Below are 26,231 nucleotides of genomic sequence, written 5' to 3'. Positions count from 1 at the left end.
GCTAGTCAGGGGCTTTCTGGTGGTGGTAGTGACGGTGGAGGAGGAGGAGGTGGAGGAGGAGGAGGAGGAGGAGCAAGTGGGGGAGAGGAGAGAAGGAGGAACCAAACACATGGGTGGAGATACGAGAAGACACGAGGGAGGGAAGGAAGGGATGGAAGGTGGGGATGAGGGAAGGGATGAGGAGGGGAGTGAAGGAACTGGAGGAGAATGGGGAGGATTGGGTGGCAAAAAGTGTGATAATGAGAATGAGGTACCTGCTCCACGGGCTTGTTCTGGATGAGCTTGTAGAGCTCGAGGCAGACGAGGCCAGTGACCATGGAGGTCGTGGTGGCGATGGCCGGAATGATCTTGCCGGCGATGAGCTGCAAGGCAAGATGGAGATGAGAACGAGGAGGATGGGAAAGAGGGGGAGGGAGAGGGAGGAGGGGAGGGAGAGGAGAGGGAGGGAGAAGGGGAGGGAGAGGGAGAGGGAGAGGGAGAGGGAGGAGGCGACTGACTCTGGTCTTGTGCTTGTCGGCAGCAGGGATGTTGTAGTTGGTCGCCCTGAGGTTCGAGCAGGCGGTAACGTAGTCCATATGGAGCTCGTCGTCCTTCTCAAACTCCACGGGCTCCAGCTGTACCGAAGAGCAGGAGGAGAGAGGAGGGAGACTGGAGAGCATCCGAGCATCCGAGTCGGAGGTCCCTTCCATCACCTGATCCTCCCCCTCCTTCTTCGCCTCTCCGTCGTTGAGGTCAACCTTCACCCCCTGCTTCGGCTCGAACTCCGGCACCTTGACCTGCCCGTTCCCCTCAGCCTCCCCTACCTCTCCTCCGACACTCTCCCGTCGTACCTTCCTCGCCAGCTTCATCACGTCCGAGCGCTCCAAGGTCGCCGGCACCTCGATGCCAAAGTTCTTTGCCCGCAGCGTGGCAGACGCCACGACGAACTCCACATGCCACTCCTCCTCCTCGCTGAATTGGAGGGGTGTGGGAGGCCTCTTGGCTCCCGACCAGAAGGGCTGCCCGCTCGTGGTGACCATATCGAGGGGGAAGGAGACGAGGAGCTGCTGGATCTGATGGTTGAAGAGCTCCTCGAACCTCAGCCGCCCCCACGCCACGCAGTCCTCGAAGCTTTTCGGCCTGCTGCCTCCCAGCGTTGCGATGATGCCCTTGACAGTCGCTGGCGCCGTTGTTGGCTGCGGGCAGCGGGTGAGAGGAAAGCGGAGGAGGAGATGAAGATGAAATTGAGAAGAGAGGAGGTGAAGAGGAGAGGAGAGAGGAGAGGGAAAGATGGGGGGGGGGGGGGGGGGAGAGGAGGAGGAGGAGGAGGAGGAGGAAGAAGAGGAGGAGGAGAAGTACGAGGGGAGGAACGGGAAGGAGAAGCCGAGAAGAAGTAGGACCTGCTGCTTCAGGTTCTCAATGAAGCGTTCAGTGTCTGAAATATAGGAAACAGCATCTTCGATGACCTTGACGAGGATGGCACGTTAGCTTCATGCTCCTCTCCTCCTCCCTCCTTCCTTCCCAAGGTCACCCTCCCTCCCCGTGTTCCCCTCTCTCCTACCGCTCAAATCCCCTCCTCCATTCTCTTTTCCTCTTCTCTGACCCCGCTCCCCCTTTACTCCTCTTCCCCTCTCTCCTCTTCCTCGCTTTCACCTGCTTGTACACTCCCTCAAAGTCGTCTCTCGCCCACTGGATCGTGTGCTCGATCGCATTGGGAAAGTTCTTGAGCGTGCAGATAGGAATAGCCTTCTCGGGAGGGTCGTGAGAGGAGCTGTAGGACTCGGTGATTCGCGGAATCACAACTTGCACGTTGCCCTGCACGACGATCATCGTCACCATCACCACCACCACCACCACCAGATTCTCCTCCTCCTCCTCCTCCTCCTCCTCCTCCTCCTCCTCAAGCTCGTCATCATCGTCATCGTCATCGTCATGTCCACCACCACCATTGCATGATTAGCACGCAATCAAGTGGTCCACCATCACCGTCGGTTTTCCTCCTTTCCTCCTCTACAGAATCACCCCCCGCATCATTGCTACCCTCCTCCTCCTCCTCCTCCTCCTCCTCCTCCTCCTCCTCCTCCTCCTCCCCTCATCGTCTAAGACTCTCTCACCTTGGTGCCAAGGGTTCCGCTCTCGAGCAGGGGCTTGAGGAAGTAGATACATCGCTGGTCCATGTACGTACGAGCTTGAACGTTGTCAAGCGCATTACAAACTCCGTCGAGGCTCTCGAAGAAATCGTCGCCGAACACATCCTCCGTGTCCGACCCGACCTTGACCGAGTAAGTCTCGATGTTGAGCGAGGGGTTCATCTCCTTGGCCCTCCGCCCTGCCGTCTCCGACTTGAGCTGCTGCATGTCGCTGGTGCGGAAGAGGAACTGACGGTTCAGGTTTGACTTCTCGATTACGTCCATGTCTGTGCAGTGAATCTTGCCCCCTCCCGCACGCCACTCCCATCATCGCCCAGTTCTTCAGCATCTCGCACCCGATGGCCCCTGCGCCCACCAGGAAGTACTTGAGCGACTCGATTCTCTTCTGCAGCGTCTTCCCGAACACGGCGATCTGAGCGTCGTAACGGCTGCCCGTCTGCTCGTACTCGCTCATCGGCAGCTCCTTGTCCGGCAGGGCCTCAAGAGCATCGAACATGAAGAACTGCTTGATCGGCATGAACTTTCCCGAGCACGCCTTCAGCGCCTCTTGCGCAGCGATGCTTCCAATGACCGCAGTCATCGGGCTCAGCTGCCCGCTCGCGATCTTGGCGACGGTGAGCACAAGTTTCTTATCGATCTTGTCCACCAGCTGCCTGTTGAGAACTTTCCCTTCCACAATGATCTCACGGTTGAAATGATTCGCCATCTGCAGGACATACTCCGCGTCCTGCTGGTCTCCAGGTCTCGGGAAGGCTCCGAACTGGATGAAGAAGCTGTCGATGGCCTGGAAGATGAGGAGGAGCTGCCTCTCACGCTCGATCTTAGCGAAGTCGCTCGTCGTGAACTCAGGATCGAGCAAGCTCTCTCGCAGGGACTTGAAGTCAATCCTCGCAGTCTTCTTCACCTGGTGCACATACCCTCCGTTCTTGTACGCGCTGTACTTGGAAGTGTCGCCGATGGTGAAGGTGTAAGGACCCAGAACCTTGATAGGCACTGGCTCGATGCCGTTGAGCTCCGTCATGCCCTGCACATCCGAGAAGGTCACCAGATCTCCGTCCTCTAGCCCGTGCCTCTGCTCGTCCAGAGTCATGACGACGCCAACCTCCTCCTGCGTTATGGAGCCGACCATGAACTGAACAGGATTCTCCCCATTGGTGTCAGTCACCTGGGAAGGGCAGCGAGTGTCAGCACGTCTCATGCACCGCAGCATCTCGAGCATGCGGCCAGACCTCAAAGTCCTTGCCCAGATCCACAAAGATGTTGCCGGCCAGCCCGCGGGTTTGCGCCATCATGAACTTGACGCCATGGTGGCGGCAGGCGTCGTTCACCTTCACGCACTCCCCGAAGCAGTTCTCGCAGCAGATCACAAGGCTGTACTTGGAGATGACAGTGCCGTTGATCGGCCCCTCAAGCACGTCAATCTTCACGTGCGGGTTGAGGGAGGAGAGCTTCTCCAGTGAAGCCTGCGCCAACGATCAGCTGCTGGCGCCGAGAGCAGAGCAGGAGAGCGTCTCACCTCGATCCTGTTCCTCCCTAAGTCTTCTTCCGTGCAGTAGAACTGTGAAGTCAGGTCTCTCGTCGTGACCTCGGTGGGGTCGTGCAGGGTCAGCGATTTGACTCCGGCCAGGGCAAGGTCCTGCCGCAGGCTAAGAGGTCGGAGGGAGGGACCAGCAGTCTACCTTTGCGATCTCAATCCCCAGCCCACCCAACCCGATCAAAAGAATATCACACTGCTGCATGCGGCGCATGGCATCGTGCCCCATAACCTGACGTACGCGAACAAGCCAGTCAGCAGAGGGTGGGGAGGAGAAGGCTCAGGTCACGTAAAGCTGACGACTGTACAGAGCTTCATCGATCTTCGACTTCCCTTCATCCATAGTTGCCTCCTCCTTGCCGCCTCGAATGCTCATCCTCGGGATAGCCCTCTGCCCTGCAATTATGATTAAATCTGCCGCACGAGCATGGACAACGTGGCTTCTGAAAGCAAGGACGAGGATGCTTACCTTCTTTCTCTTTCCTCTCTGCTCGTTTCTTCGAGCCCTGTCCTGTTATACCTTCTCTGCTCGCGCTGCGTCCGCCGCCTCCGCCATACAGCCTCCCCAAGGGCTGGATCCCACAGCCGGCTGGTAGGGATCCGGAGGCCTGTTTGAGGAGAAGAGGCGAACGCTGTAGAAGAGGGAGAGGAGAAGGAGAGATTTTTGATGAGGAGAGGTCGAGGGGAGGGGAGGAGGAGGCAGAGCCTGCGAGGGCCCCGCCAGCCATGATCGCCACCAACCCAACCCGCCAAGCCATGGCCGCCCCGTGAAATCCACGTGAATATTTACCTGAGGGGTTGAATTAGACACAATTTCATCATTTCAATGTGGATATTCAAAATTTCAATATGTATTTATGAAATTTAATGTGAGGTTTGAAATTTGTTGGTGGTGTCGCGGAAAGTCCTTTGCGGCCGCTACCTTTTAGTTAATCCTGTCACGAGAGCTAAACTACCCTTACCCCCCATTTGACAGAGCACAGTGGTATGATGAGAACCAGTACCCCCAAAAGCTCACCCCACTTTTAAAATCACAGCAAACAAAAGAGATCCTAAGAGCTAAACCTGAAAGCGGTAGCGCCGGGCCGCGCTGCCGGGCCGGCCGGGCCCGGCCCGCCGCCGACCGTCACACGGTATCGGCCGGGGGCGGGACCGTCCGTACGGTCGGCGGCGATGCTACGGTGGTGACCGGCTGGGCGGCGCCGCGCAGTCAGTGCCGCCCGCCGCCAGTGCCGCACGACTGCCGCTGAGTGCAGCAAGGCTCCGAGGCTCTCGCCGGAGCGTGATCGGGACAATCGGAAGCATTTCACTTAGTTTATCAGCCACGATGCCACCGTCACGGTTCGCGGCACTGTGACAGACCGTACAGTGTACGGTCAAGTCACACGTGAAGTTCCTGGCAGGCCCGCCGGCCGGCCGTCACAAGTTGAGCTGACCCGGCGGGCACTGCGAACTTGGGCCCTGCCGCACGATCACTTTGTCTGCTGTTTCTTCTGCTTGATCTTTTCGATCCGCAAGCACCTCCTGCACCATTGTCATCGACCAGCCCGGGCCCTCGCTCGATTCCTACATGCAGCGCGTCGATCTTGTGGAGCAGGCGGTGTGGCAGATGGCGCCGCAACGTTCGCACTTTGAGACCTTCTCCAGCTCGAAGGGGAAGATGATTTCCTTGGAGTTGCAAATCTGCACAAGGATCAGAGAAAGAATCTTCCTCCTGCCGGGGGCCCTCCGACCTCGCAGACGTATCCCTTCTCCCTGCAGAGCAAGCAGCGCCTCGTCACATGCTCCATCCATGGCTCGATCGTCGACTCCAGGAACGTCTTGAGTATGCCGTTGTTGATCTTGGGAGACGGGGCATGCATCAACACCCAGCAGCGGGGAAGGAACGGTTACCTCCTCTAGGTCCCGCAGGGAGAGCGAGTCGTCATCAGCAACGAGGTAGTCCCTGTCATGCAGGTGCACAGCCGCAATCCTGTCTTCCTGCTGGCAGCGCGAGTTGGGAAAGTTTGAGCATTGCACCACGTAACTGGGCACAGCTGATCAGCGTTCCTTGATGGAGGAGATGGGAGATGAGGGGAGGGAGAAGAGGAGGAGAGGCGGATGGGGAGGCAGGGGAAGGAAGCCTCACTCGCGCAGTATCTTCGCTTTCCTCCTCAAGTCTCTGATCTGCTCTAGCTGTTTCACCCTCTGCTGGAGAGATGGAGGGATGTCCATTGCTGCGCTAAAGAGAGGCTGCTCGTAGATCCCTGGGGACCAGTCACATCGGACGCGGGGGAGCCTTACTAGCGGCAGTACCTTGCAGGTATGCCTTGGCTGCGCTGGAGACATTTCGAGGAGTGAAGTCCCATCGTTTAAGGACCTTGGAAATGATGACACTTTTCTCGTTGACGTGGCACCGAGGACAGAAGTACGTCCTCGTGTAGTTGCAGAACCTCGCGTTGCCCAGGAATCCGGTGCCAACCTGTTGAAACCCCTTCAGACCCTCCCCGCACATCAGAACTCTGTGGCACCTTGTCCCCGCAAGCAGCGCAGACGTTGGAAGCTGGGAAGAGCCTGCTACTAGCCGCTTCCTCTGTCGTGATCAGACCTGGTTCAAACGCCGGTTGCTCGTCAAGAAAACGGAGAGAGCGAGTGCTGCTCTCGGCCGACCCGCTATCTCTGCTACGATGAACATCGGGTTCTCTTGCAGCAGCGCTAACTTCTCGGTCTGATAAATCCCTCGTTGACGCAATTGATGATTCCCCCCACGATCTATCCATGGAAGAGCTATTGTGCTGGGCAGCAGAAGACTCCAACTGGCCCTGAGACCCATGATATGTTTGATTTCTATCGCAAACCCCATCCTCCTCCTCCCACGTGTCAGGTGTTGCAGTACACACACCACCATTCAGACCCACTTGCTCTTGCTTTGACTTGACGCGCATGGAGAATACGGCTCCTGTGTCGAGCTCCTTGAAATCTTGTGAAACCTCCAGGTGAGGCCGGCGATCAGCAGGAGTTTCAAACATTCCAGCAGTCCCATCTCCTGCTGCTAGAAGCTGAGAAGCATTTGGTTCCCAAGAATAATCGCTCGATTCATGGTTCTCCTCAATCTCATCCTTATGTACAGTGCGATCGTTAACTATCTCTGAACCTGCTCCGTTGTCGCGGTTCGCAGGAGCAGGTGAGCTGAACAAAGAGTCAGAGACGAGCGAACTCACATGCTGCCCCAGCTGGATCCTCCCGGTCAGCGGAGACTCCAGATTTAGATAATGGTCACAGTCGTTCTCACTCCTGTCCAGCTCCTGCAGTACAGGAGAAACGTTGAAATCAACAGTCCTGTTGTCGTCCAGCGGAGGTTCCGTGGTCATCGGGACCTCGAAGGTGCTGTTCCAATCGCCTACCATCGGACAGTTGTCATCGCACTGGAAGCTGCTGCTCTGCTCGTCTTCATGCATCTCTGGGATGTGCCCAAGGGCCTCCGAGACGTCCACTGAGAGGTTGATGGAATCGATCAACTTGCTCACATCTACTGGCGAGAGATGTCCATCACTCTCGTCCATCTTGTCGATGCTGACCACCTGCCAAGCACATCACAGCACGCCACGGCACCACAGTAAATTTCACCTTGCTCTTGGCCTTGGTACGAACCGGCCGCACTTGTACCCTTCGTTGAACAAGGTGCTCGTCTTCTTCAGGTATAGGTGCGAGTCCTCCATGACCCCAGACAGAGCAGGGCTCCTTCCTCTTCAGCTCAGTAGCATATTCGTCCGTCACCATCCAGTCAAACGACAAGTCCACTTGTGCCAGACCCACAATGAGGGTTGGCAGCGTGTTGTGGGTCTCGAGGTCCCGCATGAAGGACCACTCTTCATACCGGTCCTCCTTGAGCCCCAGAATATCACAGAATTCGATAATTTCCTCTAGAGACTTGTCTGCAATCGCCATATGCAAGAAGGCGCAAGCCTTGCCCCGCTGAGTCTTGATAGAAGGCTGATTCTGTAGCATGAGCAGATTCAACTGAATGCTAGGGACTGCTGCCACAATCTGTTTTAGGAGAGACCATACCGGATCCTCGTTGAATCCTGTCTTGATCAAACCATGCATGAATATATTGTAGACAGACCACACTACCTCCCGAGTAGCTGAGTAGAGCAAACGTGTCTTTGACCCCACTTCTCGTCTTCCCCTTGCGTCTGCTTCAACATCATCATCCTCTGCTTTGATGACAAGAGCGAACACTCCCTGAACAGCTTTCTTTAGCCGTTGCAGGAGCATGGTTCTCTCCTGCTGTCTCGCTTCACTCCTCTGTTCCTCCATCTTTCTTCGCGCTTCCTTGCCGCCATTTGTGTACAGCAGCCCTGTGGCGTCTTGGAACAAAATGGCCAGATCTAGGGACCCTGCAGCCGCGCTCATCGTCTTTGTCCTGATCGTTGCAGATTCAACCCATCCATGCATCAGATCCATCCTCTCCTCCTCTCCTCCTCTTCCTCCGCCTCCGGCTCCGGCATGCTCCCCATCCAACCAGAACCACCATGCCCACAGCAAACTTGAGATGCCCTCATCCCCAAACTTTTTTGACAACCCAGTACTGATTTTTAACTTAACTTTGAGTAAACCGGGGCCTGGCAGCGTAACTTGCTCCGGTTTGCCCTTCTCAGAATCTTTTTCAGTCTCTTTACTCAAAATTAAGTTAAAAATCAGTACGAGGACAATCAGGAGAGACGAGGAGGCTTGAGCCTGACACTGTCGCACAGGCCAAACGGCGAGAAGAGAAAAGACAGCGAGAACCAAAGGGTCCCAATCCTGCCGCCGTGACTGCTGTCCTCCAAACTTAACTGATACCTTCACTCAATAAATAAACAGGCTAGACTCGGAGTCGGTACTAAACTTTTCCTTATCTCCGTACGAGACTACCCCTACCTTTCCAGCCTGTTCACTCAGCCCGGCGAGCTCAGGACCCGGGGACCCGATGGCAGACAGCCAGCTAGTTACCACCCCCTCCCCTTACCACTAATACAGGGGCAGGGAGAGGGTCCCCTACCCTCCCTCATTGTGTTTCTACCCGTTGAAGTACCTGGTACTGGCAAGAGTACCCCTACCCCTCCGAGTGACCACCTAAAAAACCCACTCTGATAACGTTTTGAGGGGTACAGGACCTCGTTGCCCTATGTCCTACCATAAAACATCCCCTCATAGTACCCGGTACTTTCCATCACCCTACCCTACGCATCAACCCCACCCCCCTTAGGTTTTTTTTCCCGAAGCGTCTTTGCGAAGAGTCACGCCGCTCACGATGGTATGCTCCCTGAACTCTGATACCGCTGAGCTCTTGCTCTGCATGCATCATGTTGCGATGTGATATGTTACGATGACGGTAGAAATGAAGTTTGCAATGCAACGTTGTGAGTTTTTTCTTGACTTGATCGCTCAAACATCCAATCTCTTGATGACCTTGCGCTTGCATCAAGTGTAGAATTGTATGATAATGGTTTCCTTCGAAGCTGTATCATGACATCTGATTTTCTTGCCTGATCGCCATTGAAATATACACCCTCCTTTTTTGAAGCAGCTTTAGTTGGTGTTTCTTTGTGACGAATGGAATTCTGAGCGATTCAGATGTTGTCGTTTCAACCTTGTATACCGTTGTCCAAGGAAGAATTATGGATTTTTAGCGTTTATCGCGTGCTATGAACGTTCGAGGATGTAGCAGAGCAACAGAAGCGATTTGTGGAATCCTTGTTCAGAGAACGAGATCCTGCATTGAAATGTAGAGAGTTTTGTTGGGAGGTTATCTGGACAGCAGGGTCTCGATTGTGAATTTTGTTAGCTGTTCTCGCCTCATCCAAAAGCTCTGGAGGGGCGGGCGGGGGTTGATCATATCCAAACCATAATGTGTAATGTGCTGGAGGTTGTGCAAGGAGAATGTTTACATGTGTTTTGATGTGTATCTTGCTGTGTATCTGTGTATGAGAAGCTCGATTTGTGGGATTCTGTGCATGTTCAGCACGGATTCCTGTATATTTCAGCAGCCTGATCCTATGGCAGGTGCTCCAGCAGCTTGCTGCACAGAGCCTGGCTCCTACTGCATGCACGACCATTGAGGAGGTCGGCTCTACTGGTGTCGGTGCTCTCACTATCACCTTCTTGATCCTGGCTGTTTCAACAATCATCTTCATCACGCGTGTTGGTCCCGCCACCTCCCAGAAAGTGTACTACTACTGCAATGTCTTCATCTGTGGCCTTGCCACCATGTCCTACTTTGCCATGTTGTCTGGCCAGGGGTGGACGGCAGTTGCTGGCTGCAGGCAGTTTTTCTACGCACGATATGTCGACTGGACGATCACTACCGCCCTGATCATTCTCGAGCTCGGATTGATTGCTGGAGCTGAGCCTGCGCTTATTGGAGGTGTGATGGGAGCAGACGGTGAGAGAGAGGTAGAGGAAAGGCAGAGGTGTATGTAACACCTGCGGCAGTTATCATGATTGTGGGAGGTTATCTGGGCACGGTCTCGATCGTGACAACAGTCAAGTGGTTTTGGTTTGTCATCTCCATGGCTCTCTTTGTTGTGGTAATGAGCATGAGGAAGACTCGGAGGTTTGTGTTTGACAGTTGAGACAGGTGCTCTACGCTCTCGCCGTCAACTTCAGAGATTCTGCTCTTCAGAAAGGAAACGACCGCGCTGATGTCTACGGGCGTCTGGCATGGCTGACCATCGTGTCATGGATCTTCTACCCGTGAGCCAAATCTATGCACAATCTTGCAGTCACTAACACGATCATCGCAGAGTTGTCTGGCTCTTCTCAGACGGTTTCGCATCCTTCTCGGTCTCTTTCGAGGTTTGCGCCTACTCCATCCTCGACATCGCATCCAAGGCGATCTTCGGCTTCATGGTGATGTCCGCCCACGGCATCCTTGAGACCGGAACCACCATGAACCAGGAGTATGTGTGAGGAGCCTCTAAGGCATTCAACAGCTGATATTCATCGATTTGTTCAAGTAAATGCACTGCTGTGAACTCGCCGGGTCAGTGCTCGGCCCTCTACCAGCCTACAGCTTGTCAGGGCGCCGCCCCGTCCCTACTGGCTGAACTTGAGGATCCACTCCTTGGCCTGTACAGGGTCACTTGTCCTGCTCAGCAGCTCCTCAAGCGTATCTCCGCAGAGCAGCAGCGAGCCGGTGATGTACACGCTGTACTCCCTCCTCCTGCCTGCTAACCCGCTGCCGCTGCACCCGCTCGCCTCGCCCCTTTGCTGCTGGGCGAAGAGCTGATCACCGTTGGCCCGCAGGTCCCAGCTGCTGTCCGCTGCGAGGCCAAACTCGTCGTTCGCCTCGGACGAGATGCGGTCGACGAGGGACGTGACCTGCCAGGAAGGGTGAGGGCAGCAGCAGAGCTCGCAACCCTCCCGTCACGTCGTCGAGGATGTCGGCCGTTCTCCCCGTCATCTCCTGCCGGCCCGTCACTTGCGCTCGTCCCAGTACGCCCTCACCTCCCAGTGAGCTGCGATGAGGCGGGTCCACGACGAGAGGGTCATGCCCTTAGTGTCCATGGCCTCATTGTTGGGGCAGAAGAGGACCTGCGGTAGTGTTACCCCTCCTGCAGGCTGAGCGGACGGGTAAGAGCCTTGGAGAAGGGGTGGTGCTTGTTGAGCTGGATGAGGGGCTCGAGGAGCGACTTGTAGTCGCGGTCGCCGCTGCAGTAGAAGACGAGGATGTTGGCAGCTTGTTGGACGTCGCTGCGCTGCGCAGAGCCCACGTTGGACTCGTACCAGTGCGCTCCTGCATGGAAGTCTGACAGGAGGAAGATGAGGAGGGAGAGGAAGCGTTGAGGAGGAGAAGAAAGGAGCACTCCAACGAGGAGGGAAGGAGGGAGGAGAAGGTTTTCTGTAGAGGAGGGAAGGAGGGAGGAGATGTTCGTACGAGGAGGGAACGAATGGGAAGCGCTTTCATGACGGAGGAGCAGAGAGGTCTAGAGAGGAGGAGCGGAAGCCATTGGGGGAGATGATTGAGCAAGGATGACATGGAGGTCTCACCACACTCGACGCTCTCCAACGTGTGAGCTCCGTCCAGGTAGTAAGAGACCTCGACGTTGCCCGACACGGGGCCCGAGCGAGGAGCGAAGACGAGCCGTTGACACCTTCCGAGCATCCTCACGCCCCTCAGCCCTTCCCTACACGCCGACCGAGTCTCAGCTCCTTCATTCTCCTTCTCCTCCTCCCCCTCCTCCTCCTCCTCCTCCTCCTCCTCCTCCTCCTCCTCAACCTGAAACCCTCGGACACGACAAAGAGATCCTCTCTTCGCGGAGGCTTCGCCTGGTTCCTCGCCAGCCTGTAACGGCATTGAGAACAGGAAAGAGGCTAGAGCTGAAGGACACGACCAAGGCTGCGACTCAAACATGTTCGGCGTGAGGAGGAGATGGAGAAGGAGAACGAGGAGGTGGAGCGAGGGGACGAGGAGGATGAGGTGAGAGAGGGTTACCACGCGTTAGAAAGAGCAACGGCCAGCCCGGCGTTAATGTCCTGCACTTCTCCCTTGAGCCCGATGTCCAGGGCATTCGCCTCATTCCCTCGAGTAAACTTGGACATGGGAGGAACTTCCAGCAGAGGGCATCCCACCTAAAGGCAGCTCAGCTTTCCTTTCCTCCCCTTCTCCTACCCTCCCGCTCCCGCTCCTGCTCCTGCTCCTGCTCCTGCTCCTGCTCCTGCTCCTGCTCCTGCTCCTGCTCCTGCTCCTGCTCCTGCTCCCGCTCCCGCTCCTGCTCTCTGCTAACCTTCTGCGCCTCCTGCTCCAGGACCCTCATGGCGTTCGGCCGTTGCGGAGATGTGAAGCTGAGCACTCCTGGCTGCTCAGCGGACGACAAACAAGTCAAAAGCACGTCAATGACTGCGACATTCCACCTTGAGGATCCCTGTAGGAATGAGCTCACGAACATTCGAGGAGGAGGGAGGAAGAGGAGGGAGGAAAAAGGAGTCAGGCTTGGGGTCCAGAACAAACGCTGGCAGCGACACTGATTGAGGAGGATGAGGATGGAGAGAAGGAGGATGGAGAGGAGGATGAAAAGCTGGAGGGGAGGAGCAGGAGAGGAGGAGGAGGATGATGATAATGGAGAGGAGGAGGATGGAGCTGGAGGAGGATGGAAAGGAGGAACAGGAGGAGGAGGAGTTTGAGAATTTTGCTCACCTGCTTTCTGAAATGCAATTTCTTCGATCGTGTTTCCCAGCACGTTGGTGTGATCAAAGCCCAGGGATGTTATCTTGGCAATTCCAAAGTCATATGATCGAGTAAGAGAGGTCAATGACGATCACGGTAGAGGAGGAGGAGGAGGAGGAGGAGGAGGAGGAGGAGGAGGAGGGGAGACGGTGCAGTAGAGGACAGGGCAGTGGAGAAGGAGGAGGCGAAAGGAGAAGGAGGAGTAGACTCACTCCGCAGGCTACAGGAGCGACAATGTTGGTAGCATCAAACCGCCCACTTTGAGAAACAACAGATTCAGCAAGAAATGCAGGGAGAGGGTGTCGGAGGAGGAGTCAAGAATGGTAGTAGGGGAATGGTAAGCAGGAGGAGGAGGTGGTGGTGGGGAGGGGAGGGGACAGAGGAGGAGGAGGAGGAGGAGGAGGAGGAGGAAGGGGAGGAGAAAGAAGAGGAGGAGGAGAAGGTGAATGTAGTTCTCCTTACCCCAAACCAACTTCAACGATGGCAACATCGATGGGTTCAGTCAGGAAAATCTTGAATGCGAGGACCGTGAGGAACCTGTTTGCTCATCATCCCTCGCCCTGCCTGCCTGCCTGCCTGCCTGCCTGCCTTCCTGCCTGCCTGCCTTCCTGCCTGCCTGCCTGCCTGCCTGCCTGCCTGCCTGCCTGCCTTGCTCTCTCGCACCCCCGCACCCTCCCTCAATCCCTGCCTGCCTCGCTCCCTCGCTCCCTCCTCTTATCGCGCACCTGAAGTATCCCGGCATCTGACTTTCGTTCTGCTCGTCGTCGGAGAACATCTTGAGCGCATCGTGCACTTCCCAGAAGTACCTTCGCACCCAAGAGCACGTCACAGCTGGCATGCGAGCATGCACCCCTCGCTATCTGACCGGCAGAACTCCGCATGCGGGAGGGGGTCCCCGTTGATTCGAACTCTCTCGCGCACCTGCTCTCAGCTCATGGCATATTCGAGCATGCTCAGCCTGGACCCACGTCAATGAGATGGGGCGACGTGTACAAGCCAGTCCTGTAGCCCTGCGGTGCAGCGTGACGGGGGCGTGTGGGAGGGGGAATGGGTTGGGGGGGTGAGGGGGGGGGGGGCGGGGTGGAGGAACAGGAGGAGCAGGAGGCTGACCTTGGACCTCAAGATGGATTCGACCATGCTGCATGTCGATCCCTTGCCTGTGTCGCACGTTGAACACCCCCTTCTACTATGATGCAGAGCAAGGTTTCCTCCTCGACCCCGGCTCCTCACCTTTTGTTCCCGCAACGTGTATGACCGACAGTCTCGAAATGTCGAGCTGCAGCTGCTCGAGATGTTCCTGGCCGCCATCTCACCCTCCACACGCTTCCTCCCCTTCCTCTACCCGCGTGGCCTCAACAGCATCGGTCCGCAGCCTCTCCCTCGTCCTCTTCGTGATGAGCTTCAGCAAGGCGTCCTTGTTGCACGCCCTTCAGATCGTATATCAAGGCCACACAGCAAACCTTCGTCCTCTTCCACTCCAACGATGTTGCCACGCCATCGGCTCGATCTTGCACTGCGCGGACATCAGATGGTCCGATGCTCATGTATCTGCACAACAGTACACGCCGTCATCATCGTGAAGACCCGGGGAGGAGGAGAAACCTGTTCATGGAGTTGACGTGCTTTCCCTCCCGGGGATCCGCCATGGCGAGCGGCTGTTGAAGACTTTGGCGGCGGGATGCGGGCAGAGGATGGACGGAGTGACGAGTCAGCCACGAGGAAGGGGCTAGGAGGTTGCGAGACAGCGAGGGGGAGGAGAGCGAGGCCGAGAAAGCGGCGCAGGCCATAGCGAGATCCTGGCAACTTTTTTCCCCTTGCCTGCCTGTGGGAAACTCAATTGTATTCTATAGTTTATTGTACGCAGTAAGGAAATTATTTGTAGTTTACTGTTGATATCACTGTAAAATTCAATGATATACTATCCAATAAATGTGATTTTTATAGCACACCGCCTCCTAGCACGGTGCCGACCTACGGGCCAGGCCCGCCGATGTTACTCCGGGGTAGACCGTGACCCGGGGAGTGAAGCCCGGCCCGCTATGGAACGTTCTAGCGTCAAGTGCTGAGGAAGGGGGTGGGGGCCAGGGGTAGGGACGACAACTGTGGTACTTTGGTCGGGATCGGAACACTCCGGAGTAGGGGTCACTGTGGGGGTCCGACAATAATGGGGGTGGGTACGAGATGTGTTGAGGGTGAATCAAACAGGTTGCACGGGGGTCATCAAGAGGGAGGGCATAAACAAATCAATTAGAGAGCCAATTGAAATAGTTGAGTTGATGACACCATTGTCAATTTGTTTGTATACCCCTACCCCCTGATTGAGCCGTACCATCGCCTAGCTCGAGTTGTTGATAACCATACCACTACCCCATGTCACCAACTGTACCCCTCGTCATGTACCCCCACCCACTCAATATGCACCCCACCCACCTTTCAACATACTTTCGTCGTAGTCCAACAACTATTATGACCACCAGCGAAGCCCTTGTACCCCGCTACCACACACCCACCCTCTTTTCAATATACCCCCCTTTTTCCTTGTGGACCCCTCCATATGCCATTTTTAGAACCCCCACTGACTGGAAAATTTTGGATACCCAAGTGGTAATTTTTCCCAAAGAGTACCCCTCACCCCCAAGTTTCAGTGAATTATGGGCCCTTGATCGATGGCTGAATTCAAATCCTGAATGGGGAGACCCCACATTCAACATGACCCCACCCTACCCCATGAGTATTTTTCCTTGCCCACCCCCACATCTTTAATTGAATGACCCACCCAAATCTCAAATCTTCCCTTGACTACCCCTGTTTCCTCTTACCCCCACCCCAACAGATTATTCTAAATGGACCCTACCCTCCTTATGCAACACATCTGAGGGGGTGAACAGGTGCAGCACCTACTCCTAGCACACCCCTACGTCGGACTATAGCGTGGTGCTAGCGTGTTATGCGCTTCCTATAGCGCTGGTCTTAGTAGGCTAAGAGCTAGGACCTTTGTAGGGTACCCCTTCCTCCGCGCCCGCGCCCTATGCAGCTATGGGCAACGAAGCGCTCTCGCAAGTCGCCTTCATAGCTGCAGGCAAAAGTGCAATGCTGAGATGTCCATAGCGAGCTGCTGTAGAAGAGATAGGCTGACTCTGGACGGCATGCTTCCGTGTCTGCAGGGGTAGTGTGTGATGAGGGGATTTTGACGTTGCCCTTTGTGAGATCGGATCGACGGAGACAGGACAGATGTGTCTTTGTAGAGTTTGTGAGTTTGTATAAGCTGATGCTATTTGATATCATCCCTTCTTTGTGACATCAGATCCGTAACTAGAAAATGAGCAGTGGCTTGTACCTTCACATTACCTATGAAATGCCTAAGAAGATTTTGAATTTTTCAGCCTAGTGCAAGAGTTGTTTTGCGCTTATCTCCTTTTACCTTCTGTTACACATTGTGTTGCACAAGACTTAGATTGTAGTTTTGTTTTGTCTTGCGTGATGAAGCTTGCCGATGGTGTCTAGCGAACACCCTGTGGCCAGTTTTATGTCTATGGTCCCACAGCTAAAATATTGATATAATTCCAGGCTTCCATTTGTTCCTATCCCTGTTTCCATCATTCTGGACTTGGATCACCCCTTGGCACAGCTCTTGGACTGTAACAAAACGTCGCCGAAAGTATGAGGTGAGCAGCTCTCAGAAACCTGGAATTTGAATGTTGACCCATAACAACGTTTCGCTGACATTTCACTCTAGCTTCCCCAGCTATGGCTATGGTAGCACGGGGGGTTATGGTGCAGAATATGGTGATTTTTTCAGATAAAGAAATCGCCCCCCTGACATTCTTGTTCTGCGCAGGAGCCGGCCAGCCATATGGTGAGTTCCCTGCGGGTCAAACTTACGGAGCGTACGGTGCACCTCAGTATGGCATGGGTAAGCTACAAGCATGTTACATTGGCCGCATGATTGATCTCAGTTTTCGTGCCGTGTACAATCATGTGTTTGTTTGAATTCTTGCTCTGGATTCATTCGATATTGATTTTGAATATTGGGGTTTTGAAATCTGTCCATATTTTGTTATGAAACTAGCATCGAAAGAGGTGGGCGATGTGGTAACTGGTTGACTGTGTATGGATCAGATGCTCAATATGGCAGAGTGCCTGATACGACAGCTTCCTTCAATACCTATGGAGCAGAGTACGTGCCACAAAGCGTGAACCAGGGTTACACGAGCTATTACGGCAATGATGGCCTAGCTCCAGCTCCAGCTGTTCAAGATCCTACCAAGGCATATGGGAGCGAACTTCCTTCTTATGGGTTGGATTTCTCTGCGAATGGCGACTCTCAAACAGCGCCACTTGATCTTCAAATGGATTCTGCAGGAATTGATCAATTACAGGTAGACAGCAATCAGACCCAAAGTGATTCAATCTCCCCACCCACCTCTGAATCTGCATATCAGCAGCCAGTTTCTAACGAGTCTGTCTCGAGATTATCTCAACAATTCAGCAATACTTCAATTGGATCACCCAGCTCCTCTGGCACGGACAAACCCAAAAAGTGGGCTGACCCGATCGCCAAGTCGAAGCCAAAGCAAGCAGATGTGGTATCATCCACGGCAACCGTTGATCCAAAGAGTATCGATACTAGCAGTGCCAACGTTTCAGACGTGAGGAAGATGTGGCAACAAGCAGCTCAAAATGCCCCGCCTCCTATGCCGAAGACGAAACTTGGGATCCTTCTACCGGCCACAGAAGCAGTTTCAACTGTGCACACTGTTGGCATGGTTGATAGGAGTTCGTTTGCATCAGTACATTCTCGCGTCAACTGGAAGAAACCACCTTCTTCGGGTGGTACAGGCAAATTGGACGACTCAAAGGATGACAAGCACGACGCTTCACACAACTTCTCCGTTGATGAGTCACATGATGGTCATGAGCACCCCAGTGTTTCATCTACTCAGCAGCAGCAGCAGCAGCAGCAGCAGCAAGCGCAGAAGCCCGTGATGCAATCTCCTCAAATCCTCGACTTTTCGTCGGACCAGTTCAAGGAACTCATGAACCAGATTGAGACCGGTGACGCAGATCAAAAAGCTTATGCGGCCATGGAATTGCAGACAATGGCTTTGGATTCTAGATCACAAGTGCTGATGGCACAAAATGGAGCTATTGGACCGTTGGTGAAGCTACTTCAACCCGGAGACCCAATGGTGCAAGCCAGTGCTGCTGGTGCGTTGTGGAATCTTGCTGCAAATGAACAGAACAAATTTGCAATTGCACAAGCTGGTGCGATCCAACCGCTAGTTGCGATGCTGTACTCAGATGTCCGCGAGGCACAGTTGAGCGCTGCTGGAGCATTGCAGAACTTGTGTGTAAATGCTGCGAACAAGAAGACTGTTGCGGCCGCTGGTGGCATTGAAGCGTTGATGATGCTGCTCTCGGACAAGGATAGGCACGTGAAGGCCAAGGCCGCTGGAGCTTTGCAGTCCCTTGCGGTTGACGAAGAGAATCAAAAGAAAATCAAGAGTCTTGGCGCCATCCCCCTCATCACCAAGTTGCTCTCGTCGAGGACTGCTGAAGTTCAGAGCAACGCAGCTGGCGCGCTGCATAACTTGGCAGTCAACGACGAGGATGCACAGGAGGCAGTCGCTATGGCTGGGGCCATTCCGCCCCTTGTGTCTCTGATGCAGAATGGGTCGCCAGATCTACAGGTGCTTCAAAGACATGCAGGCGGTCACTTGTTGGAACGTTTGACGCGCATGCTTTCAGGCCAAGGCTGCTGCAACAATCTGGAGTATTGCGGGGCGTGAGGACAACAGGAAGCGGATCATGGAGGCCGGTGGTATCCCTCCTCTGATCCGTATGATCCAGGTGTGTTGTTGAGTTGACCGTGATCTTGTCGATGACTTTGGTCTCAGTCGAACCACTTGGACTGTCAGTCGAAGGCTTCGGGTGCCATCCGCTGCCTCACCATGTCGAGCTTCACACGCCCTGAATTCGAGAAATCAGGAGCGATCCCCCACCTGGTTCGATCGTCCTCTTCTGTTTCTGACCTGCTTGTTGAAATGCGGTTGCAGGTTGTCCTCCTGTCCTCCGGAAACCAAGAAGTCACAATAAACGCTGCCGGCGCCCTAGAAAACCTAGGGTGCCGATAAAGGCGTTATTTTTCTCTCGTGTGGGTACTTAACACAAGCAATATAGGATTAAACTGTGGCTCTTGTAGTGGTGCAGAAGCGGTTGGGAGTTCCGTGATAGATGTCATGCCATGAAGTGTTTACCGTTTGACTCGACCAGGTCTCTCCCGAGTCCCGTCTCTCGCCGGCATATTTGTTGAAGTTTCAGTGCCCAGACATGTTAGCTGATTTGCGAGCTATTCGACGGAGTTGCTGGGAAGTGCTCTGGCTGCCATGGGCGATAGTAAAGAGGGTTAGTTTGCTGCCCGGCCCGGCCGACGGCATGGAGCATATTAGCTCACTTCTGGGTTAAAAAGTGAGCAATTTAACTATAATATGGGTTATTTTCGTAGAATATTCCCTAAAAGTTGAGTGAAACTTTTGCTGTCGGGCGTCGAGCCTGCCATGGGACAGTCCAACAGCAGGAAAGAGGAAGGGAAGGAGGAGGGGGAGAAGAAGGAGGGCGAGCAAGAGGAGGAGAAGGAGGGGAAGAGAAGAGGAGACAGCAACGGGACAAAGAAACTAGGAAAGGGATCAGGTGGAGACCGAGAGAAGGAACACAAGAGTGACGATGGTACGAATGCGCACAATGAAGGTGGACAAGATGAGGATGACGATGATGAGGACGAAGATTATGACGAAGACGAAGACGAAGACGATGACGATGACGATGACGACGGCGAGGACGGGGACGAGGAGGACGAGGAGGACGAGGAGGACGAGGAGGACGAGGAGGACGAGGAGGAGCAAGAGGAGGAGAATGCGAAAGAACAATATGATGATATGGCGAAGAAACCAGAAAAGCCAGAATTTGAAGGCAGCAAGCTTGATAAAGTGAAGCAGGGGACACAATTCAACAAGGAGAAACATGCTGCAAACGTCAACAACCCCCAACAAAGGAACAGGCACGATAAAGTTGCCGTCAACATTGGGAAAACGGAGCCACCAGAACGAGAAAGCATCCTAAGCAGACAAGACGGCCATGACGTGGAAGCAGGCATGGCCCTGATGAGGGGGGGGGAGATTCCTCCAGGGAGGATGCCTGGTCTCATCCCGTTCACTACCGTGCCCTTCGTAGAGAGTCTTGCCGACCGCCTCTACGATGAAGCGATCATCCATGGTTGGATGAGCTGCATCGACAAGGCCACGAAGAGGAGGAGGGAGCGATGGTGTGCGCTGCATGAGAACTACATGTACGAGTTCGCAGAGAGATACAATCAGTTCGTCCTCGCCGACAAGATCTCCTTGGAAGGATGCGTGTGCTTCCGCCCAAAAGGTACGGTCGTGATGGAATAGGAGGTGGTTGTGGTGGTGGTAGAGGTGGTGGAGGTGGAGGAGGTGGAGGAGGTGGAGGAGGTGGAGTCTGACTGAGGACCTTCGGTGGGTCACAGATAGTCCGGACACTTTCGTTGTACGAACAGGAGGTCTTTTCAGCATTACCAGCACGAGGGTCCTGGTGAATGAGATTGTGTATACGGCAGATCTGCCAGAGACGGTGGAGGACTGGGTGAAGGTGAGAGGGAGGAGGGGGGGGGAGGAGTGCATCATGCGACTGAACAGGCGATCGCTCTGTCGTCAGTGATACAAGTCATGCGGGAGAGGAAGGTGAGGAGGAGGAAGAGGAAGAGTCGATCTCAGACTGTGCATGCTGACTTTGATTCAGGTGGTTCCACAGCCCATCAAGGAGAAACTTGACGGCCGGGCGGGGAAGAAGGTGAATGCATCTCGCTCGTTCCCGTGATCTGATCTCTGCTGTCCAAGCCTGAAGAGCCAGGGCTGAGCGCCGACTTCGTGCGCCCTCGAGTGCAGGAGCCGATCCCGATGAGGTTTGTGTCAAGACGAGAAGTGGAGGAGACGACCAAGCTCGAGAAGTTCATGCCGGATCACGAAGGGGCGGACGGCAGGGGCGCCCATGTTGAGGAGGAGGGGGGAGAGAGGCAGGGAGGCGATGGCAGCGGGCCATCGGAGGAGGCTCAGCCCTCGTTGGAGGGCAGGGTGTCAGAGAAGGTGGAGGACAAGAGCAAGAGGAGGCGAGATGGGCAACGACGATCCAAACGTGCGGAGCCAGAGCACAAGCCGACTGTGAGAGACATTGCAAGGATGGGTATGCTCTCCTCTCTCCAGCTTACTCTCTCTCCCCTTCTCTCCCCATGAGTGACCTGATCTACTCCCTTCATCCTGCGGCTCTGATCTTGGTCACCATAACGGTGTCGCACTCACCGTTGCTCATGCAGGAAGCAGGGCGGCAGCCAAGTCCCATGGACGAGAGCGACTGGCCCACTGAGCCTTTCCGAGTCAGTCTCCTCCTGGCAAGCTCCTCGGCCCAAGTCCATCCGGTCGGAGGCTGCCACGGCCGCTCATTGTGTAGGCAAGTTAACAATCAGTACGAGGACAGTCAAGTTAACAATCAGTACGAGGACAATCAGGAGAGTCGAGGAGCCTTGACCTGACCCTGACACTCTGTCGCACACTGCCGGGCAAACGGCGAGAAGAGAAAAGACAGCGAGAACCAAAACCCATCCTGCCAACAGTGCTGTCCCCCCGGGCCCAAACTTAACTGATACCAGTAAAGATACCTCGGCGGCCGCGCCGTGCAGCCCGGCGGCGGCGACGGACGGCCCGGCGGCGGCGTACGGTCAGGCCCGCGGGGGCCGGGGCTCCGAAAAGTGACGTCACGAGTCGAGCCCCCGCCTAAGCGAGTCAAGTTTTACATCCCCGGGAGCGGAGATTCTCACCGGGTAGAATACAACTTGCATGATCTATCCGAGTCTGTCATGGCATGTGCGGCCCTTCTCAATCGAAGGCGGCTTGTTCCGACCGTGACCGGCGCCGCGGTCAGTGACTGAGTGCCACGGTGCGACTGTAGTGCCCGGCGCCGCATCTGGGCCGCCGATCATGACGGCGGATCATCGGAAAAGCTCAGTAGGCAACTTGGCCCAAGTTGGCACGGGGCGTGACTGATTGACGGGTGACTCAGCAGCAGTGCCGCCGCGGCCAGTGGCTAACGTGACGGAAGTTTAGCTATGATCCGGTCACTGAGCCTAATGCTGCCGCCGGGCCCTGGCCCGCCCCGGGCCGGGCCGCTGAGCAGCCGGCCGGGCCCTCAGTACTAGGCTAGGCTAGCCCCGGGCCCAGCAGCGGCCCGGGCGGGCCGGGCGAGTCGGCGGCGACGGTGCCGCTGTGCGGCGGGTGGCAGCCAGGGTGGCCGAGGCAGGCCCACACATTCATTGCCATTGAGCTATTTCGGCATGCATGTCAAGCAAGGGTAGGGAAGCAGAGAGTGGAGAGAAGGAGACGAGGAAGATTCAATATGAGACCTCACCGGCAAAGAATGGAGTGTGAGGACGGTCGAGCATGAGAGCGAATCGGCTCTTGCCTGTTGTCAGATGGAGGGAATAAGTCTCACGGCAAGAGGATGATGGCTACCGATAAGGCGAGGGCACATAAGACCCTCCTCCTCCTCCTCCTCCTCCTCCTCTTCCTCCTCGGGATCGCCTGCTGGCTCCATGGCCAGGGCCAGGGTCAGGTTCATGCGGAGCTCGGCGAGCTCGATGAAATGATCGACGACGATGACAACGACGACGACAGGTTCGTCGGCTACTTGGCATGGAGCCCTCAGCATGTCGCCAACGCCATGAACGAGGCCCAGTCCACCATGCAGCACATCGTCCGAGATTGGAAGAGCAACTACTCGTCCAATTCAACCGTGCAGGAGGGGCTGTGGCGGACTATGCACAGCCTGCAAGAGGCGTTTGCTCCCAATGGCACCTTGAAGCATGCGGCGAGCGACGCTATCTTGATCCTCAGGGGAACTAGGAGGGAGAGAATGGCAGCAGACTGGAATGGATCTTTTGCTAAGAGCTCGATCCTTCGGGATCTATCGAAGATCAAGTCCAAGTCGGAGATGCTGGCCAGACAGGCCGCGGGCGAGGAGGAGGAGCAGGCGGCGAAGATTGCGCGGCTGTTTCACAGTGTTTCGAAGTCGAGGAGCAGGTGACAGGTTTGTGTTGCTGCCGTTGGAACTCACCGGCAGTGTAGGATGAAGCAACTTCTCGAGGAGGCGGAGAGTATCTCCCGGAACTATGCGAGGTGAGGACAATGGCGGAGAATGAGTCCTGTCGCGTTTATTTCTTATTCGTGCCATCTGCTGCCTCTTCCCTTGTCTTGATCCTACCTGCAGGAACGCAGACAAGGTCAGAGGAAGGATGGGAGAATTATCGCAGACTTTCGGTCGAGTAGCGGTCAAGGTACTGTCATCTGCCTTTACGATGCTTCTGCTTAACACGTTTTGAAGGACATCAACAAGGTTGAGGTGAAAGAGATTCTGCAAGGGTAAAGACGTTCATCGCCTCGAGTTGTGTTGCTGAAGAATTTTGCAGGCTTCCAAAGAACTTGCGAGTAAGGAGCTCTGGAGTCTTGCGAGAAGTGGAGAAGGAAGAGGAAAAGCTGCAGGTAAGACTTGTCAGTGATGGTGTTGCTCTGCTAGTGCAGAAAGAAGATGATGAGACTGGCTTATATGTGGTGATGTGCAGGAAGTGAAGAAGTTGAACGCGAAGATGGTGGCGTCGTTGAGACAACAAGTGGAGCATCTGAAGGAGAAGGGGGAGGACTTGCAGGCTGATGATGCCACGTCAATGGGTAAGCTCTGTCCTTGACTAGCGTTGGGACGATAGTGAGGTCTGTTGCTCGTTATCAGGTCGCATTGCCAGCCTTGACTCCACGGTGCAAGTGAGTTGTGGAGGATGTAGTTGAGCCTGGCACTGATCAAGTCCCGGCGACAGAGATACTTGGACAAGAACAAAATGTTTATCAACGAGACAGTCAGCTCCGATGACGTAAGCATGTTTGACAGTTGTGAGACTTGAGGCTGCCCTTCTACTGCTGCTGTTGGCCTTGACACTGTCCTGATTCCTCCTTGATCTGACGCTCGTTGCCGTTGCAGCGAGACGTGCAGGCAGTAGCCAAGCAGGAGGACAAGGATGCAGAGCAGCTTGCAGCGCTTGTGGATCCTTGCGTGAAGGAGCGGCAGGGGTGGCGAGAGATGAAACGATTGTTGTCCGAGCTGGAGGACAAGCTGAAGGCGCAACAGAACTTGACGAGACACGAGGAGGAGGACGTGGAGGTGGGTTCATGTGGCAGAGGCATGTAGAATGATGGAGAGCACGCAGGAGGCAGAGAAGAAGTTGTTGGCCGCTGAAGCGCACTTTCGGCTCAGCTCATGGCAGGTGGGTGGAGAGAAAGGTTGCAATCTTTCGTAGAGGATGGAAGATTTTGCAAGACAGGAGGGATACGTGGGGTGGGGATGTGGCGGGGGGGGCGGGGGGGTAAGATGCAGGGAAATGTGGGAGAGGGGCAGGATGATGGTTTTGGGATGGCTCGAATGGTTCTATGGTTCTAAAGGTGATGAGCAGAAGGAGGAGTCTGGCAGCCTGCTGGAGGAGCTGGTGAAGAAGGTTCGCCTGCGTTGCTGCAGCTGAGCAGCGAGTGACGGGGAGCAGCTGGAAGTGAGCAGGAAGACAACGGCGCTGCTCGTCATCAAGCAGGCCAACGAGCATGCAAGGGTGGAGGAGGAGATGAATGTAGCAGCTCTGCCGATGGCTGGTGGAAGGCGCTCACGCACAAGTTCAGGAGCTGGATGCTGAGCGGGATATGGTTGAGCAGATCGGCGTCATGATCTCACAGGCTAAGGTGAGAAATGGCGATGTGGGAGGGAGGAGAGTCTGAGGGAATCTGCGAGGGAGTTGGGTCAGGGAGTGATCGAGAGGACACGAGACCAGGAAGAGAGCTGGGGGAGGGGGAAGAGAGAGGAGGATGGTTGGGATGAGTTGGTAATCGGCTTTGTTTGCAGACCAGTCAAGCTCGAGCTGTGGCGAAGGAGCTGGAAACAAAGAAACTTCCTTTCAGCAGTGAGCTTGCGGCCCTCACGTCGGGTCTTTACAGCTCCTTGAGTTCCAAGAAGGGGAGGCTGGAGACGATCCTGCAGGTTGCTAGAGCTCCGCTGTCTCCTCCTCCTCGTGCGCTCGTTTTCTCTTTCCCTCGGATCTTGCCAAAGATCTGCCTTGACCAGAGTTCTTGTTTGTAGAATCTGATCAGCTACATCGATCACGATCGTCAAGCGCTGCAAGAAGAGTTGGAGCAGGTGACGATGCTGGACCAACATAGAGAGGAGAAGTCAGCAACAGACCAGGGAAGGAACTTCGAGAGAAGGGAGACAGCAAGTGGAACGGAGGGAGGGTTGAGTAGCAAGAAGGAGGAAGACGAGGAGGAGGGAGGCATGCTCGAATGACAAGACGGTGAATGTGCTGCAGTTCGATCAACAGGTTGCTCTCCACGAGAACCAGACGCAGGCAAGCTCTTTCCATGAAGTCACGTTGTGGTGACTCGTCTTGAAAGGCATGGGAGTGGAAGGTGGAGTCTGCCAAGAAGCTGCACGAGAAAGCAGCAGCTGTCATGGAGGATGAAGAGCTGGTGGTCCCTGGGCTGAGGGAACGCTACGAGGAAGCGAAGAAGGCGAGAGATGCGGCAAGACTGAAGGTTGCGACGAGCATGCTGGTCGACATGGGCGACTGATAGGAGGTTGCTTCCTCCTGCCTCCGCAGATCGATCCTTCGGTCCGGCGGCTTCAATCCTCCATAGCCAAGGTCGAGCGATGGGCTGAGGATGCACGAAGAAAACTTTTAGTGTGCACCGACTCGCTGGGTTCCGGCTGGAGGTGACACTCCATCTCCTCTCTCCCCTACTCTCTCCCCTCCTCCTCTCCTCCTCCTCTCCTCTCTCCCCTCCTCCTCTCCTCCTCCTTTCCCATCTTCCCCCTCGTCTCCTCCTCTCTCCCCTCCTTTCCCCTCCCCTTCTCTCATGACGCTGAGGTCTTGCAGGAGTGCTGTCCTCGGAGAGCCCAAGACTAGGGAGGAGTGGGGTGAAGTCAAGCATATGTTGTATAAGAAGGATGGGCAAGAGCTCCAGGAGGCGCTAGAAATCCTGTCGCGAGCTCCAGCAAAAGCGTCAGGTAGCGGAGTGCGGATCGTTCCTTGATCCTACTCTGACTGAATTCAAGGAGAGAAACTCAGCAGAGGAGGATGGGGTTCAAGTACCTGGCACAACACAGGTTTTCCTCTTGCTCTCGTTTTGTCGTTTAATCTTCACCGCTCACAGGCAGCAACGTGCTTGCACCCCACGGACGGGGCAGAAGGGAGTGAAACACGCCCCACTCTCCCCATCGTAGATGT

General features: G+C 55.2%; 7 protein-coding genes across 7 annotated transcripts in view; 4 read left to right on the top strand and 3 right to left on the bottom strand.

Annotated features, from left to right (window-relative positions):
* The window catches only part of GUITHDRAFT_175495 (hypothetical protein), a gene marked incomplete at both ends in the record, with an annotated part of 5,123 nt that extends 702 nt beyond the window's left edge, over positions 1 to 4,421 (bottom strand). The window contains 11 exons of the mRNA XM_005838939.1: positions 255 to 362; positions 498 to 1,175; positions 1,380 to 1,445; positions 1,633 to 1,794; positions 2,094 to 2,408; positions 2,431 to 3,294; positions 3,359 to 3,592; positions 3,646 to 3,765; positions 3,809 to 3,895; positions 3,953 to 4,059; positions 4,133 to 4,421. Coding sequence (XP_005838996.1) covers positions 255 to 362; positions 498 to 1,175; positions 1,380 to 1,445; positions 1,633 to 1,794; positions 2,094 to 2,408; positions 2,431 to 3,294; positions 3,359 to 3,592; positions 3,646 to 3,765; positions 3,809 to 3,895; positions 3,953 to 4,059; positions 4,133 to 4,421 — 3,030 coding nt within the window. The remainder of the gene's footprint in view (positions 1 to 254; positions 363 to 497; positions 1,176 to 1,379; positions 1,446 to 1,632; positions 1,795 to 2,093; positions 2,409 to 2,430; positions 3,295 to 3,358; positions 3,593 to 3,645; positions 3,766 to 3,808; positions 3,896 to 3,952; positions 4,060 to 4,132) is intronic.
* Positions 4,422 to 5,082: 661 nt separating this feature from the next.
* Positions 5,083 to 8,109, bottom strand: GUITHDRAFT_134144 (hypothetical protein; the record flags this gene model as incomplete). The annotated part of the gene is made up of 8 exons (XM_005838711.1): positions 5,083 to 5,187; positions 5,302 to 5,346; positions 5,397 to 5,504; positions 5,557 to 5,689; positions 5,792 to 5,909; positions 5,959 to 6,124; positions 6,174 to 7,223; positions 7,270 to 8,109. 8 exons carry the CDS (start codon positions 8,107 to 8,109, stop codon positions 5,083 to 5,085), a joined length of 2,565 nt encoding a protein of 854 aa, XP_005838768.1.
* An 820-nt stretch (positions 8,110 to 8,929) lies between these two features.
* Positions 8,930 to 10,661, top strand: GUITHDRAFT_92481 (hypothetical protein). The gene is made up of 5 exons (XM_005838710.1): positions 8,930 to 8,941; positions 9,691 to 10,069; positions 10,120 to 10,214; positions 10,265 to 10,380; positions 10,431 to 10,661. Exons 1-5 carry the CDS (start codon positions 8,939 to 8,941, stop codon positions 10,594 to 10,596), a joined length of 759 nt encoding a protein of 252 aa, XP_005838767.1. The 5' UTR covers positions 8,930 to 8,938; the 3' UTR covers positions 10,597 to 10,661.
* A 61-nt stretch (positions 10,662 to 10,722) lies between these two features.
* GUITHDRAFT_134142 (hypothetical protein) lies at positions 10,723 to 14,640 on the bottom strand (the record flags this gene model as incomplete). The annotated part of the gene is made up of 18 exons (XM_005838709.1): positions 10,723 to 11,007; positions 11,108 to 11,144; positions 11,236 to 11,422; positions 11,677 to 11,813; positions 11,906 to 11,971; positions 12,122 to 12,258; positions 12,414 to 12,485; positions 12,541 to 12,650; positions 12,824 to 12,896; positions 13,066 to 13,111; positions 13,316 to 13,390; positions 13,579 to 13,659; positions 13,719 to 13,774; positions 13,822 to 13,863; positions 13,964 to 14,010; positions 14,084 to 14,150; positions 14,314 to 14,401; positions 14,456 to 14,640. 18 exons carry the CDS (start codon positions 14,638 to 14,640, stop codon positions 10,723 to 10,725), a joined length of 1,791 nt encoding a protein of 596 aa, XP_005838766.1.
* A 1,908-nt stretch (positions 14,641 to 16,548) lies between these two features.
* On the top strand, positions 16,549 to 18,987 carry GUITHDRAFT_102391 (hypothetical protein; the record flags this gene model as incomplete). Its single annotated transcript, XM_005838708.1, has 6 exons — positions 16,549 to 16,639; positions 16,692 to 16,766; positions 16,973 to 18,543; positions 18,602 to 18,703; positions 18,751 to 18,858; positions 18,910 to 18,987. 6 exons carry the CDS (start codon positions 16,549 to 16,551, stop codon positions 18,985 to 18,987), a joined length of 2,025 nt encoding a protein of 674 aa, XP_005838765.1.
* A 423-nt stretch (positions 18,988 to 19,410) lies between these two features.
* Positions 19,411 to 21,159, top strand: GUITHDRAFT_102390 (hypothetical protein; the record flags this gene model as incomplete). The annotated part of the gene is made up of 5 exons (XM_005838707.1): positions 19,411 to 20,281; positions 20,427 to 20,518; positions 20,566 to 20,610; positions 20,669 to 20,719; positions 20,767 to 21,159. 5 exons carry the CDS (start codon positions 19,411 to 19,413, stop codon positions 21,157 to 21,159), a joined length of 1,452 nt encoding a protein of 483 aa, XP_005838764.1.
* A 1,177-nt stretch (positions 21,160 to 22,336) lies between these two features.
* On the top strand, positions 22,337 to 26,037 carry GUITHDRAFT_102389 (hypothetical protein; the record flags this gene model as incomplete). The annotated part of the gene is made up of 19 exons (XM_005838706.1): positions 22,337 to 22,343; positions 22,392 to 22,998; positions 23,044 to 23,094; positions 23,186 to 23,252; positions 23,300 to 23,337; positions 23,385 to 23,457; positions 23,538 to 23,643; positions 23,702 to 23,733; positions 23,787 to 23,840; positions 23,948 to 24,127; positions 24,174 to 24,246; positions 24,406 to 24,458; positions 24,504 to 24,584; positions 24,634 to 24,693; positions 24,854 to 24,988; positions 25,088 to 25,144; positions 25,399 to 25,557; positions 25,605 to 25,717; positions 25,881 to 26,037. 19 exons carry the CDS (start codon positions 22,337 to 22,339, stop codon positions 26,035 to 26,037), a joined length of 2,103 nt encoding a protein of 700 aa, XP_005838763.1.
* Positions 26,038 to 26,231: the final 194 nt, after the last annotated feature.

Source organism: Guillardia theta (assembly GCF_000315625.1).
Source record: "Guillardia theta CCMP2712 unplaced genomic scaffold GUITHscaffold_10, whole genome shotgun sequence".
NCBI lineage: Eukaryota > Cryptophyceae > Pyrenomonadales > Geminigeraceae > Guillardia > Guillardia theta.
The sequence above is the reverse complement of the archived record's forward strand: the minus strand, read 5'-3'. Positions and strand labels throughout refer to the sequence as shown.

Bases quoted from the DNA above. Each gene is read 5' to 3' on its own strand.
- GUITHDRAFT_92481 (XM_005838710.1), top strand. The intron at 10,215-10,264 runs GTAATGAGCATG...CAGTTGAGACAG, and splicing joins CCATGGCTCTCTTTGTTGTG to GTGCTCTACGCTCTCGCCGT. The intron at 10,381-10,430 runs GTGAGCCAAATC...CGATCATCGCAG, and splicing joins GTGTCATGGATCTTCTACCC to AGTTGTCTGGCTCTTCTCAG.